General features: G+C 40.5%; 1 protein-coding gene across 3 annotated transcripts in view; it reads left to right on the top strand.

The window, feature by feature from the left end:
* The first annotated feature begins 120 nt into the window (after nt 1-120).
* Nucleotides 121-15,305, top strand: part of LOC139553425 (rho-associated protein kinase 2-like) — a 44,450-nt gene continuing 29,265 nt past the window's right edge. For all 3 annotated transcript variants that reach the window (XM_071365726.1, XM_071365728.1, XM_071365727.1), the window contains exon 1: nt 121-950. In XM_071365726.1, the coding sequence (XP_071221827.1) occupies nt 852-950 (99 nt within the window). In that variant the 5' untranslated portion in view covers nt 121-851. The remainder of the gene's footprint in view (nt 951-15,305) is intronic.

Below are 15,305 nucleotides of genomic sequence, written 5' to 3' on the forward strand. Positions count from 1 at the left end.
TAAAACTTTAGGAGAGTAGTCATCACATAGCTCTATTATTCATCATGATGCAGCTTCCCACATTGAACAGCAGCTTGATTTGAGGAGACAGAGAAGGCTTATGGGTAAATGAGGCGGCTGTGTCTGCATGTTGATGTCAGAGGAGGGAGGAGAGATCTAGCTCTGGAAGTGGAGTATGTACGAGGAATCCACGGTGGCTAACTGCAGTTAGACATTCCGACAACCCTTAGTTTTTCGTCATGCAGGGATACATACCGAAATAGTTCTGTAGTGCATAGGAGAATAGCTGATTGTATAACGTTTTTAAACTGTTCATCGCTCAAGCTATTTTGGAGAACGCCATACTCTGTCAATTTGCTTATGACAGTGATGCAATTACAAAATCCATGTAATTTGAGTGTTTCAAATGTTGGATTTTAAACACTTTCGACTGTTTTGGAAACACATTTTTTTTAATTTAAGCAAAGCACATCGGAGCGCCCAAAAAGAGAAGGGAGGGGGGCAAGAAAACGCCCTGTTGCTGAATCTTCTTAAAATTCTAACTTAATCGCGGTGTGGATCACAGAGAACAGTCATATGGAATATGGTACTATAAATGTCTATCTTGATTTGCGTTCAACTAAATCTCCGGACTAATTGGCAAGTTTGCGGAGCTGCGCTTCTCCGTTTATGGTGGATTATTATTTTTTTCTACATTGTGGATTCTGCAATTCCGAGGCGATTATAGAAGGAGGCTGCTAGGCCCACGGCCATTGCCCAAGAACAAAAAGACTTTTCCCCATGTAAACCCAAACAGTTCTCATAAGGCTCGTCTTATATGTAAAAGAAACGGGCATTTATCAATCGCAAAAATGTCACTTGGTGCAGAGAGAAGGATGGAAAACCGGTTGAAAAAGCTGGAGGCCATGATCAAAGATCCAAGATCTGCGATAAACTTGGAAAGTTTACTCGTAAGTCTGCTAATATTTTATTAATTATTAATAGGGCCTATTCTGTTTTCCCTTCGCGCACTTTGAAGCAACCAACATGATGCATTGTAGCAGTATACTTCTTACGCCATTTAACCAATATGTATCTATTTTGATGTTGCCGATGTCGACATTGTAGCCAAATCCTATCATTCGCTGGCTGCGCGGTGTTGGGCAAGGTTTAGCTAACTTCCTCACCACCAAGCCTTTCATGATTCAGGTCAACATTTACTTCAGAAAGAATAGGCCTGTTACACTATATTTTAGAGTAACAAAAATTATAAACACATCGTTATTATTTAGCATTAAGTTGTCACCTATAACAGCATCATGTGTAGCCTATCCTGTGACAATGTGTAGCCAATATGTTAATAGTTCCTGATTGAAATGCTCATTTCTTCCTGACTTAGAATTCCATGCAATTCAACATCGGGATCCAGGCAACATAGGCCTATGTAAGGGTATAAGGATCGAAAATAGTTGAGCCATATGTTTTTCTAGTGATATGAGGGCATCTGATGCAGCAGACAACACAGCTATAGCTGTAGGCTAACTGCATTACATCTGTTTGAAGATTATTGGAAAATGTGCATAGCCCTGTAGGTTAGCCTACTTCTATGGAAACGTTTCTTCCGGTCAAGTCCCTGAACGATCTCCCGCCTGGCAAGGGATTGGCCCACTGACTTGTATGGGATATGCGCCACATTGTCATGTTTGGCACCAGACGGGTACCAACGGCATGTCACACGCGCGCTTGTCTACAAACTGATGCGTTGTAGTAACTGCCAAAGAGAGGAGTGGGTTAATAATAATGAGAGGAGTGGGTTAATAATAATAATAAGCGAACGTTTTAGGAGTGTTTACCCATACAGGCCTACTCACTGCTGTGGAATGTCGAGAGGACTGTCATCTGTTTATAGGCCTGAAAACATTCTGCAGAAACCTATTGTGATAGCCTAATAGTTGGTCCAGCCTGAAATGGCCACACCAACATCATAAACACTCATGATTTACACATTCAGGATTTGAAGTGTTTCCTGGTGAAGCTCCCTCAGACACTATTAAAAAATGTCAAGCAGTTTCTGAACCAGAGTTCAACTTCTTCAGTACCAGTTGAATTAAGAATCCATCTGTTAAAAGTGCATAATGTGTCTAATTTATATGCAGTGACTGAATCCTCAGCTGAAAAGTGTTTATTTCCTGGGAATGAGTAGGAGATAGATATCAACGCTTGATGACTGTTCTAGACTGAAGTTGAGTGGGAGGAGTGCGTAGGACTGAACAGGCTGTATCCTCCCAAGCCATTTTTGGCCTACTCTCGCTTTCTGTTATTGTCTGCTATGAAGAAGGCACAGAGGCAAGCATCAGGCATTGCAATAATGTAGTCAGACCTGTTTCTACATGCTCTCACATTCAGAACTTTCCTGATATACCATCCATTGTTCACTTTAAAAACATTGCCTAATGATAAATTATGAACACACACATACTTAGTCATTGACATCCATTAACACCTATAACAGCTGCTTATATATAATTATCCTGGATAAGGCACTTGTTGCCTCAGCAGAACAATGCCTGGGCCTTTTTTTATGTCCTTACTTCCTGTAAACGTTTTTCTTCCTGTACGCTTCTTGTTTTGCACAATGTACATATGAGATAATAGTCTAAAATAGAGAGTAGGCCTAAAACATGTCCCTGGAGTGTTTCAGGAATGTCAAGCTGCTCTTCAAAGGGGGTTTCTTATCACCCTGATGTGATCTGATGCAGTGTAGGACTGACTACCACTTGAAATTAGGCCCACACTCAGTGGAATGCAGCTTGGGATCTGTCAGTTACCCCGCCAAGGTTTCACTACACAACTGAGCAGTGTGAATCTTATGAATGACTGAAGTACTGTTGACTTGAATGTGTTTAATGTGTGTAATATAATGAAGAATGCAGTGTTTCAAAGCATTTAAATGGAATGCATTTGAATGGGTACTAGTGAATTGTGATTCACCTAAATGGAGTGTTCAATTTATCCAATAAAAAGAAGGATAGGAGGGAACTCATATCAGAGGAGTGTGTGTAGACTAGTTTGGGCTACGTAGAGGAGGACGACTATTGCTGACCTGTCTGGTACTGCAGCAGACTGACTAAGGTCTCCTGGAAAGCTTCAGGAATGAGATGGCATTCATTCTGCCATCTCAGAATGTGAACTGGATCAGATGGCCTGCCTTTAACAGGCAGCTGAGAGAGTGAGGTGTGTTCAGTACAGGTTCAGGGGCGGGTAACTCAGGCCAGTCAACAGGATCTGATCTGCAGTGTTGGCTGTTTCTTTTCTTCTCCCTCTGGCACTTTCAAATTGACCCATTAATGTTATTTTTTCTTTATTGGATGGAATGCATTTAGTGTTTTATAGTGTTCAAATGAAATGTTGAACTTTGATTAGCTATATGTTTTTACTATTTCAATAAAAATTGTACTTGAGATATTTCATGAGCTGAGTACATTGCTGGCTAGTGTGAAAAATCCTGCCCAGTTGGCATATTTTGCAATGTCAACTACGTTGATAGTCATTTTCACCTGCAAAACTTTGTAGTAATGTAACATTCCTGTATTCTGTTGCTCCTTCTCCTATACTGCTATCTAATATAATCCCAGGGCACACCCTTTTAATTTCAGGAGTGCTCTGTATCAGCTTAGACACGTTATACTGTATCATGGAGGCTTGAAGTAAAACATCACTGATGGCAGTATTTTTCTCCAGGCCCCAGCCCCACTGATCCCCTTTATTTGGCAGAGCATCAGTGCTGACTGGGTAACTGTTTTCAGTCACCAGCATCAACCACTGTACTGATAACCACGTGATATTAAAAGATGAAACTTGAACGCCAAAGGGCTAGCAGCATGAAAGAGAGGGCATTTCTTGAGATAGGCCTAACTAGGCACACTTGATTGCAGCCTTTTCACTGTCCTCAAGGAAATGACCTCATTGAGTAAATAGTTGGAGCTATATATGGGTCTCAAAGTCCCTCTGAATTGCTGCACTTTCCCCTTTCACTATTCTCTTTATCTAACTGCACCTCTCCTCTCTCACTGGCTCAAAATTAATGTTTTATTTGAGTTTCAAAGAGATTCACACCAGTAACTAATTTCTATTCTGATATTAGAGTTTCATTGTTGTCAAAGGAACATATATACGATTGTTTCATTTGTTTGTTTCTATATGCACCTACAGTGGGTATCACAAACCCACCTTGGATTTCTTCACATTTTGTGTTACAAAGTGGGATTGCAATGGATTTAAGTGCCTCTTTTTTTGTCAAGATCTACACAATACTCTGTCAATGTGTTTTTTATATAAAAAATGAAACACTAATATACCTTTGAATACAAAAGTATGCACCCCCCTGAATGAATACATATTTCGAAACACCTTTGTAAGCAATTACACTAGTGATTATTTTTGGGTAAGTCTCTTAACACACCTGTATAGCACAATATTTGTACCTTATTCTTCAAGTGCTGTCAAGTTGCTGGGGGTCATGGCTAGAAAGCTATTTTAAACTCTTCCCATAGATTTTCAAGCAGACTTCAGTCAAAACTATAACTTGGCCACTCAGGATCATTCACTGTCTTCTTGGTAAGCAACTCCAGTGTAGATTTGGCCTTGTGTTGTAGGTTAATGTCCTGCTGAAAGGTGAATTCCTCTCCCTGTGTCTGGTGTAAAGCAGACTGAAGCAGGTTTTCCTCTAGGATTTTGCCTGTGCTTAGGTCCATTACGTTTCTTTTTATCCTGAAAAACTCCCCAGTCTTTGCCGACATCAAGCATACCCATACCATGATGCAGCCACCACCATGCTTGAAAATAAGGAGGCAAATACTCAATGCTGTGTTGTTGGATTTTCCCCAAACATACTTTTTGGCCTAAAGGCAAAGCGTTGTAATCCTTCGCTGTGTTTTCTTGCAGTATAACTTTAGTGCCTTGTTGCATAGATTATGCATGTTTTGTACTGTATGTATGTGTATATATTTACAGTACCAGTCAAAAGTTTGGACACACCTACTCATTCCAGGGTTTTTCTTTATTTTGACTATTTTCCAAATTATAGTATAACAGTGAGGACATCAACTATGAAATAACACATATGGAATCATGTAGTAACCAAAAAAAGTGTTAAACAAATCAAAATATATTTGAGATTCTTCAAAGTAGCCACTCTTTGCCTTGACGACAGCTGCAGAGAAACCACTTCTATAGGACATATAGGAATAAGAAGAGACTTGCTTGTGCCAAGAAACACGAGCAATGGACATGAGACCGGTGGAAATCTGTCCTTTGGTCTGATGAGTCCAAATGTGAGATTTTGGTTCCAAATGCTGTATCTTAGTGAGACAAGGAGTGTATGAATGGATGATCTCCGCATGTGTGGTTCCCACCGTAAAGCATGGAGGAGGTGGTGTGATGGTGTGGGGGTGCTTTGCTTGTGACTGTCTGTGATTTATTTAGAATTCAAGGCACACTTAACCAGCATGGCTACCACAGCATTCACCATCCCATCTGGTTTGTACTTAGTGGGACTATCATTTGTTTTTCAACAGGACAATGACCCAAAACACACCTCCAGGCTGTGTAAGGGATATTTGACCAAGGAGGGTGATGGAGTGCTGCATCAGATGCCCTTGCCTCCACAATCATCCAACCTCAACCCAACTGAGATGGTTTTGGATGAGTTGGACCAAAGAGTGAAGGAAAAGCAGCCAACAAGTGCTCAGCATATGTGGGAACTCCTTCAAGACTGTTGGAAAAGCATTCCTAATGAAGCTGGTTGAGAGAATGTCAAGAGTGTGCAAAGCTCTCTTCAAGACAAAGGGTGGCTACTTTGAAGAATCTAAAATCTATTTTGATTTGTTTAACACTTTTTTGGTTACTACATGATTCCATATGTGTTATTTAATCGTTTTGATGTCTTCACTATTCCTCTGCAATGTAGAAAATAGTAACTTTTGACTGGTACTGTATATTGTTCTTTTCACTGTCATTTAGGTCGTTATTGTGGAGTAACTGCAATGTTCTTGATCCATCCTCAGTTTTCTCCCATCACAGTCAATTAACTCTGTAGCTGTTTTAAAATCACCATTGGCCTCATAGTGACATCCCTCAGCAGTTTCCTTCCTTTCCTGCAGTTCAGTTCAGAAGGACCACTGTATCTTTGTTGTCTTGGTGGTTTAATACATCATTTAAACTTTACCATGCTTAAAGATATATTCAATGTCTGACTTGTTATTGTTACCCATCTACTAATCACTGCTTTTCTTTGAGGCTTTTGAAAAAGCTCCCTGGTCTTTGTAGTTGAATTTGTGCTTCAAACTCAGTACTTGACTAACGGAAGTGGTAGTCATTAAATAAGTCATGTCAAATCTCTATTTCAAAGTGAGTCCATTATTTTGCGATTTGTTAAGCCACATTTTACTCCTGAACTAATTTAGGCTTATGCAACAACTATATTTTAGTTATTTAATTTGTATTCATTTGTAAACCTTTGTAAAATGTTATTTTCACTTTGACATTATGGAGTATTTTGTGTAGCTCAATGACAAAAAAAAATCACAATTAGATCTATTTAAATTTAATTTGTAATGCAACAAAATGTGAACAAATCCATGGGGGGTGAAAACGTATGATGCCCACTGTATACATAATTGTTAGATAACCATTGATATCATTATTGCAGCCAGAATAGACAGCTGATGGTCATTTCCATGTAAAAGGACCCCTGAGCACCAACATGTGAAGTTTGTAGGAAAATGTCAAATGAAAGCTGAGTCAAAATATATATTTTATTAAAGTATATATACACTTTTCAAGCATTTTCCATCCTAAAAATTAGGATTAAGCAAAGGCTTTGATTTCAGGTCCAACAGATGGGAAAGGGGTCTTAGAAAACATCCAGAAAGTCTTGAAAGGTATTAATAATACATCAAAACACAATCATGTTGAAGTGAAGACCCCTGCCAACTAATAGCAACACATATTTAGTTTCGGATAAATTATTCTGCCTTCTGTTCGTTTTTTAAAGAAACATTGCCTTGTTCCTTGAGAATTACTTTAGCAAAAAACCCACATACCTTTTAAGATATTTTCAAATATCTCTCTGTCATGGGGAGGGAGGATAATACAAGTTCACAGAAGTAACAAGTGAAGGTAGACCTATCAATTAGTGTTTTTAATATCGATTTTGTTTGAATTATTAAGTGATTAATAAAAAAAAACGTAATTATGTTATCAAATCAGTAACAGAATTTCCCAAAAATTAGTAATGTAATTTCGGCTATTGAATTGGCTACAAGTTTGGACAGCGTACACGAGTTGAGTACACTATAATGTACTGTACTGAACTATACTCTGCTGTACTGAACTCTACTGTTCTGTGCTGTACTTTGTCCAAACTTGTGAAACATAGACGTGTATAATTGGTTCAGATTTGGTCTGGTCCAACAAAATGTGGTCTTGTTTTTCCGTTGGTCTTGTTTTTCTTGCAATTCCGTTACTGGGTGTAAATCCACTTCACTTAGTGTAGTTTAATACCCAAAAGAGATTGGGTATTAAAAGTCAATTTGTCATGTCATACCTGACACCCCATTCTTTCTGCAGACATAGTTGAATCTTCATTCAGAGCAGATAGTTTGTGTCCACCTTTTCCCAAAACAATGAGGGAGATTTTGAATTATGTTGCCAAAATTTGCATCTGCACAGTTCTTCCAGTAAATGTTTTTATAAAATGTTCAGTGTACGTTTAAAAAAGAAAATGTCCATGTGCATATAGTTGTATGGTTTCTTAAACTTTTAAATCAATGTTTTTTGTTTGGCATACTTTTTAAGTGAAAAATCTGAGTCTCAGCGCAATTCCATTATCGTGGAATTGTCCTGGTATGACAGAACATTTTTTTTCAATTCTCACGTCTCAAATGTGACAGCCAGACTCGACACAGCTTCAATTTCAAGCTTCCACTGTGAGTGACAACTTGCAAATGATGGAATTATATAAACGATTAGTCTCTTCTCACTGTCGCTGTGAAGCATGCGGAGCACTCAGAGTCTGGAGAGAGAGACTAAAAAACGATTGACATCAAGCTGAACTCTCAATTAAATGTGTCAAAGTGCATTGGTTACACTAGTCCAGTGGTTCACAAACTCTTTATAGTCCCGTACCCCTTTAAACATTCAACATCCAGCTGCATACCCCATCTAGCACCAGGGTCAGCGCACTCTCAAATGTTGTTTTTTGCCATCATTGTAAGCCTGCCACACACACACTATAAAATACATTTATTAAACATAAGAATAAGAGTGAGTTTTTGTCACAACCCGGCTCGTGGGAAGTGACAAAGAGCTCTAAGAGGACTAGGGCACAAATAATAATCAATCAATTTGCTCTTTATTTTAACCATCTTACATTTAAACCTTATTTGTCCATCAAATTGTGAATAACTCACCACGGGTTAATGAGAAGGGTGTGCTTGAAAGGATGCACATAACTCTGCAATGTTGGGTTGTATTGGAGAGAGTCTGTGTTAAATCTTTTTCCACACACAGTCTGTGCTTGTATTTAGCTTTCATGCTAGTGAGGGCCGAGAATCCACTCTCACATAGGTACGTGGTTGCAAAGGGCATCAGTGTCTTAACAGCACAATTTGCCAAGGCAGGATACTCTGAGCGCAGCCCAATCCAGAAATCCGGCAGTGGCTTCTGATTTAAATTCAATTTTCACAGAACCGCTAGTTGCAATTTCGATGAGGCTCTCTTGTTCAGATATCAGTAAGTGGACTGGAGGCAGGGCATGAAAGGGATAACGAATCCACTTGTTTGTGTCATCCGTTTCGGGAAAGTACCTTGGTAATTGTGCACCCAACTCACTCAGGTGCTTCGCTGTATCATATTTGACATTGTCCGTAAGCTTGAGTTCATTTGCACACAAAAGAATCATACAATGATGGAAAGACCTGTGTATTGTCCTTGTTAATACAGTCAGAGAAGAGCTCCAACTTCTTAATCATAGACTCAATTTTGTCCCACACATTGAATATAGTTGCTGAGAGTCCCTGTAATCCTAGATTCAGATCATTCAGGCGAGAGAAATAAATCACCCAGATAGGCCAGTCTTGTGAGAAACTCGTCATCATGCAAGCAGTCAGACAAGTGAAATTGATGGTCAGTAAAGAGAACTTTAAGCTCGTCTCTCAATTACAAAAAACATGTCAATACTTTGCCTATTGATAATCAGCGCACTCCTGTATGTTGTAAAAGCGTTACATGGTCGCTGCCCAAATCATTGCATAGTGCAGAAAATACACGAGAGTTCAGGGGCCTTGCTTTAACAAAGTTAACCACTTTCACTGTAGTGTCCAAAACGTCTTTCAAGCTGTCAGGCATTCCGTTGGCAGCAAGAGCCTCTCGGTGGAAGCTGCAGTGTACCCAAGTGGCGTCGGGAGCAACTGCTTGCACGCGTGTTACCACACCACTATGTCTCCCTGTCATGGCTTTTGCTCCATCAGTACAGATACCAACATGAGCAGCAGCTACGTTTGGCTACATACGTAGGGGAATTCCCGCGAGAGAGTAACGGTTAATGTGATTGGATGTTAATTATTTGACTAGGCTACCTGTATTTGACATTGTGTTGTTATATGAACACTAGATGGTTTAATTTTATTTTTGGCAGTGAAACGACACTACTCAGGCAAGGATAAAAACCTCAGCCGAATGTATAGCCCCGTTGGAAAATATAAATGGGCTGTTTGAAAATGTGAAGAAGACATTTTTTTTAACAAAAAATGTATTTATACAGTGGGGAGAACAAGTATTTGATACACTGCCGATTTTGCAGGTTTTCCTACTTTTTATCGTAGGTACACTTCAACTGTGAGAGACGGAATCTAAAACAAAAATCCTGAAAATCACATTGTATGATTTTTAAGTAATTAATTTGCATTTTATTGCATGACATAAGTATTTGATACATCAGAAAAGCAGAACTTAATATTTGGTACAGAAACCTTTGTTTGCAATTACAGAGATCATACGTTTCCTGTAGGCTTCAGGGCACCCATGAAAGTCCAGCAAGCGTCAGGACCGTCTCCTAAAGTTGAATCAGTTGCGGGATCGGGGCACCACCAGTACAGAGCTTGCTCAGGAATGGCAGCAGGCAGGTGTGAGTGCATCTGCACGCACAGTGAGGTGAAGACTTTTGGAGGATGGCCTGGTCTTAAGAAAGGTAGCAAAGAAACCACTTCTCTCCAGGAAAAACATCAGGGACAGACTGATATTCTTCAAAAGGTACAGGGATTGGACTGCTGAGGACTGGGGTAAAGTGATTTTCTCTGATGAATCCCCTTTCCGATTGTTTGGGGCATCTGGGAAAAAAGCTTGTCCGGAGAAGACTAGGTGAGCGCTACCAACAGTCCTGTGTCATGCCAACAGTAAAGCATCCTGAGACCATTCATGTGTGGGGTTGCTTCTCAGCCAAGGGAGTGGGCTCACTCACAATTTTGCCTAAGAACACAGCCATGAATAAAGAATGGTACCAACACATCCTCTGAGAGCAACTTCTCCCAACCATCCAGGAACAGTTTGGTGACGAACAATGCCTTTTCCAGCATGATGGAGCACCTTGCCATAAGGCAAAAGTGATAACTAAGTGGCTCGGGGAACAAAACATCGGTATTTTGGGTCCATGGCCAGGAAACTCCCCAGACCTTAGTCCCATTGTGAACTTTTGGTCAATCCTCAAGAGGTGGGTGGACAAACAAAAACCCACAAATTCTGACAAACTCCAAGCATTGATTATGCAAGAATGGGCTGCCATCAGTCAGGATGTGGCCCAGAAGTTAATTGATAGCATGCCAGGGCGGATTGCAGAGGTCTTGAAAAAGAAGGGTCAAGACTGCAAATATAGACTCTTTGCATCAACTTCATGTAATTGTCAATAAAAGCCTTTGACACTTATGAAATGCTTGTAATTATACTTCAGTATTCCATAGTAACATCTGACCAAAATATCTAAAGACACTGAAGCAGCAAACTTTGTGAAAATTAATATTTGTGTCATTCTCAAAACTTTTGGCCACGACCTGTATACATTTTTTATGTGAATCACATTTTTATTTGGCGTACCCCCAACGGCATTGCAATGTCTATCAAACTTCTCTCTGGTGCTGTGAGTGAGGCACTTTAAATGTCTGTTGGAAACATGCAGATGCCCTAGAAAGTCCATCTACTGTTTGTATGTATTCACTGACATACTGCCAGTGCAACTACCGCTGCGTTACTATTAGTTGCCGGCTTGTTTTGATTATTTATATATGTGGGTTACTTTGAGTGGAACCACATTCATGGCAATGGCACCATTGATTTCTGGGTCTGTACTTTTGTATGGTCTGAGTTTAGCATTGGCTGGCATAGGTGGTGCCATCTGAAGGAAGTATTATCATCAATGGGCTTTGTTTGGGTATTGAGAATAGATTTGGGTAATTGATTGGGTAAATGTTTAGTAGCAGACTGCCATTTTCCCTTCTCTTTGCTGTAGCGCCATGTTATGGTTAGTGCTAACAAGAAGATGACTTTATTGATTGATAATTAGGATGTTTCTGTGGATAGGAGACACATTGTTTGAATTGATGTGTTGAAGTTTGTGTACTTTGTTCAAGATTAATGGTAGAGTGTTATCTAGGGGCCGACATCACAGTGAAGCCATTGCAAAGCACAGAACTTGGAGGCTCTTACCCCAGCAGATCGCTAAAATGAAGTTACACTTCTGCAATTGCCTGTAAGTGGTGTAAAATATGAATCCACTTCTCATGATCTGAGGACCAGGTTTAATCTCTGCTCGTATTTGTTTCCACATTCATTTCTCTTTTGACTCCTCTCCCTTTCTCTGCCCTGTCCCCTCTCCCTTTCCCTTCTTCCTCTTTCCTTCTCTCTCTCTCTCCTGTCTCCAGTTGTGCGGGAAATTCAGTCTTCCATGGCACTTCTGCTCAGCTCCAGCTGTGCTCTGACTTGGAGGAGGCAGATTTTCTGTCCGATTTGTCTCTAAATGTGACCGCTCTGCTCACTAGCAGCACTGGGTGCGATGTGCCAGTGGGGAGAAACACTGCCATATATGGCTGTGTGATGGTGGCCAGGGCCAAGTTGTGCAAAACAACCCTGCACACCTCCTCTCTTGAGACAGCCTCTCCCTCTCCTCCCCTATTCCTTCTCCCACATTCTCTCTGTTAGCAGCGGAAGTCCCGGCTCCTGTGCAGGATGCAGAATGTTAGCTAGTTTGCCCTGGTCATGCAAATGTAGAGCAAGTGTATTCTGTAATCGTAGGCCAAGGGGCTAAGCTTACGACCGGAAGTAGTTAGTGTTGGATATTTTTGTTGTTGCCTTGTTTGGTGTAGCTAAGTGTCAGTCCTTCAGTCCATCCTGCCCAGTAGACTTAGTCCTTTACAGGTGGATCTCTGTGCTTCATTTTGAATGAATGCTGGCTACTCATAGTATAAAATGACAACAGTGTTTGGTTCAGAAGCACCTAGGTCTCTAGCTAAAGCAAGCACGATTTAATTTGGTGGTGAAACACCTCACTTAACACTGCTAACAGACCTGTGTGGGAGAATTCTGTGAATGTGATATAATATATTACTGTGTGTGGGGGGGAGGGGTGGAGTCAGACTCTATTTTCATGCATGACAACATGTCAGCGATGGGAGTAGAAGGTACTTTGGAGAAGCGTTCCGCCTACTCATTTACCATTCTATCCATCTGACTTCAAGCATCACCTCTTCATGACAACCTCCTGGGTAGAGACCGCTTCCCACAGACACAGAAACGCTGTGCATGCACACGCTCACATAAACACATGCACACTCCTACATACAAAGCAGTGAGCCGTCATCACACCATCTCTATGTACATTATCACCCGTAGTCAAATCACCTATGGAAAAATACATAATATACTTGATGAATAAGTCCACAAAACATCTACGGGTTCATTTCTCTGACGTCCAGCACATCTGTTCAAAAACAGAACATATCAGGCAAGACATCCATCAGCAGTTAGACAAAACACAGACGTGGTGCTTGTCCGTTTCCCTCCATTGGTCACAGTACAACATGGGGCCCTTGCCATTTGTGAGACTCTGGCTCTGGCTGTTCCAGTATTTTAGAGTTATGGGCTCTGCCTGGCATACCCCTCACTTTGCCTGAGCTCCGGCTCCACTTCTCCCAGCAACTATTTTTAAACGTCTGGAATTTGATCAAAACATTAGCTTTTTACTCAAGCCTTTTAAAGTCCAAAGGCTGTTTTCTGTTTCGCACGCCTGGAGATGGGATTGGAGATAGGGAGGAGGGTTTGGGAAATGGAGAGAGGAGGTTCCCTGTTGGAGTCAGGTCTGTTGCTATTGGTTTAACTAACAAGAATTTGTTCTTAATTAATACAATGAAATAAAGGCTTCATATGAAATGGATCATAATAATAAACTGCATTACTCATAATAATAAATAATACTTGTAATAATAATAGTTGAATCAGAAAATGAAACATTTCTTTCCCTTCAATGATTTTTTGCCTTTGCTTGTGACAGGAAAGTCACACAAAGATAATACCGATAGGGGAGAGTGGGGTAAGTTGAGCCAATCTTGTTTCTAGAAAACCATACACAAAATTAATAATTTTACCAATTATTTAGGAAGAGGTCATAATTTCATGGTGTCTGTGAAGGAAGAAACCACATGGAAAAAGTGGTAAGTTACATCCAAAAATCAGATTTTCTCCAAGTCAAATGAATTGAATGTGTTATACATCAGTGGGGGTCTCTATAAGCTTCAATATGAGGTCCTAAACCTAGCATGAAAGTGCATCCTTGTAGCTGTGTGGGCTCATATTGTTGAAATGTTTGTCTTTGGGCAATGACCATGGGGTAAGTTGAGCCAATGACAATGGGTTAAGTTGACCCAATGTCAAGTTGAGCAAATTGGTGTTTTCTTCCCACACGTAATGCAAGGCATTATTGCTGGTATATGCGGTAACAACAGGGCCTGCCTACCTTAAAAGTTTGTTCTTTCATTTTTTGTACGAAGTGTTTGTAAGGTGTTAAGCATGTGTTTTAAAATATGCTTAAAATCATGAAAAGACAAATAAGTGATTGTTGAATTGTTTGGGAAATAAAAATAGACATGGTTTTAAAACTGGTAACTGATAATACATGGTCAAGATATTAGTGAGTTACAGTTCATGTAAGGGAATCTGTCAATTAAAATAAATTAATTATGCCCTAATCTATGGATTTCACATGACTGGGAAATCAGATATGCACGGATACCTTTAAAAAAGTTAGGGGCATGGATCAGAAAACCAGTCAGTATCTGGTGTAAACATCATTTGCCTCATGCAGCGCAACACTTCTTTGCATGGAGTTGATCAGGCTGTTGATTGTGGAATGCTGTCCTACTCCTCTTCGATGGCTGTGCAAAGTTGCTGGATATTGGCGGGAACTGGAACACGCTGTTGTACATGGTGATCCAGAGCATCCCAAACGTGCTCAATGGGTGTGGGTGACATGTCTGGTGAGTATGCAGGCCATGAAAGAACTGGGACTTTTTTCAGCTTCCAGGAATTGTGTGCATGCATTATCATGTTGAAACATGAGACGATGGCAGAAAGATCTGGTGCAACCAATTACCTTCAGAAGTCACATAATTAGTTAGATTGCACACAGGTGGACTTTATTTAAGTGTCACATGATCTCAGTATATATACACCTGTTCTGAAAGACCCCAGAGTCTGCAACACCACTAAGTAAGGGGAACCACCAAGCAAGCAGCACTATGAAGACCACGGAGCTCTCCAAACAGGTCAGGGACAAAGTTGTGGAGAAGTACAGATCAGGGTTGGGTTATAAAAAAAATGTCCAAAATTTTTAACATCCCACGGAGCACCATTAAATCCATTATTAAAATTTTGTAAGAATATGGCACCACAACAAACCTGCCAAGAGAGGGCCGCCCACCAAAACTCACGGACCAGGCAAGGAGGACATTAATCAGAGAGGAAACAAAGAGACCAAAGATAACCCTGAAGGAGCTGCAAAGCGCCACGGCGGAGATTGGAGTATCTGTACCACTTTAAGCCGTACACTCCACAGAGCTGGGCTTTACGGAAGAGTGTCCAGAAAAAAATAAGCAAACATGTTTTGTGTTTGCCAAAAGGCATGTGGGAGACTCCCTAAACACATTGAAGAAGGTACTCTGGTCAGATGAGACAAAAATGTAGTTTTTTTGCCATCAAGGAAAACGCTATGTCTGGCGCAAACC

The sequence above is a fragment of the Salvelinus alpinus genome, chromosome 25 (assembly GCF_045679555.1).
Source record: "Salvelinus alpinus chromosome 25, SLU_Salpinus.1, whole genome shotgun sequence".
Classification (NCBI taxonomy): Eukaryota; Metazoa; Chordata; class Actinopteri; order Salmoniformes; family Salmonidae; genus Salvelinus; species Salvelinus alpinus.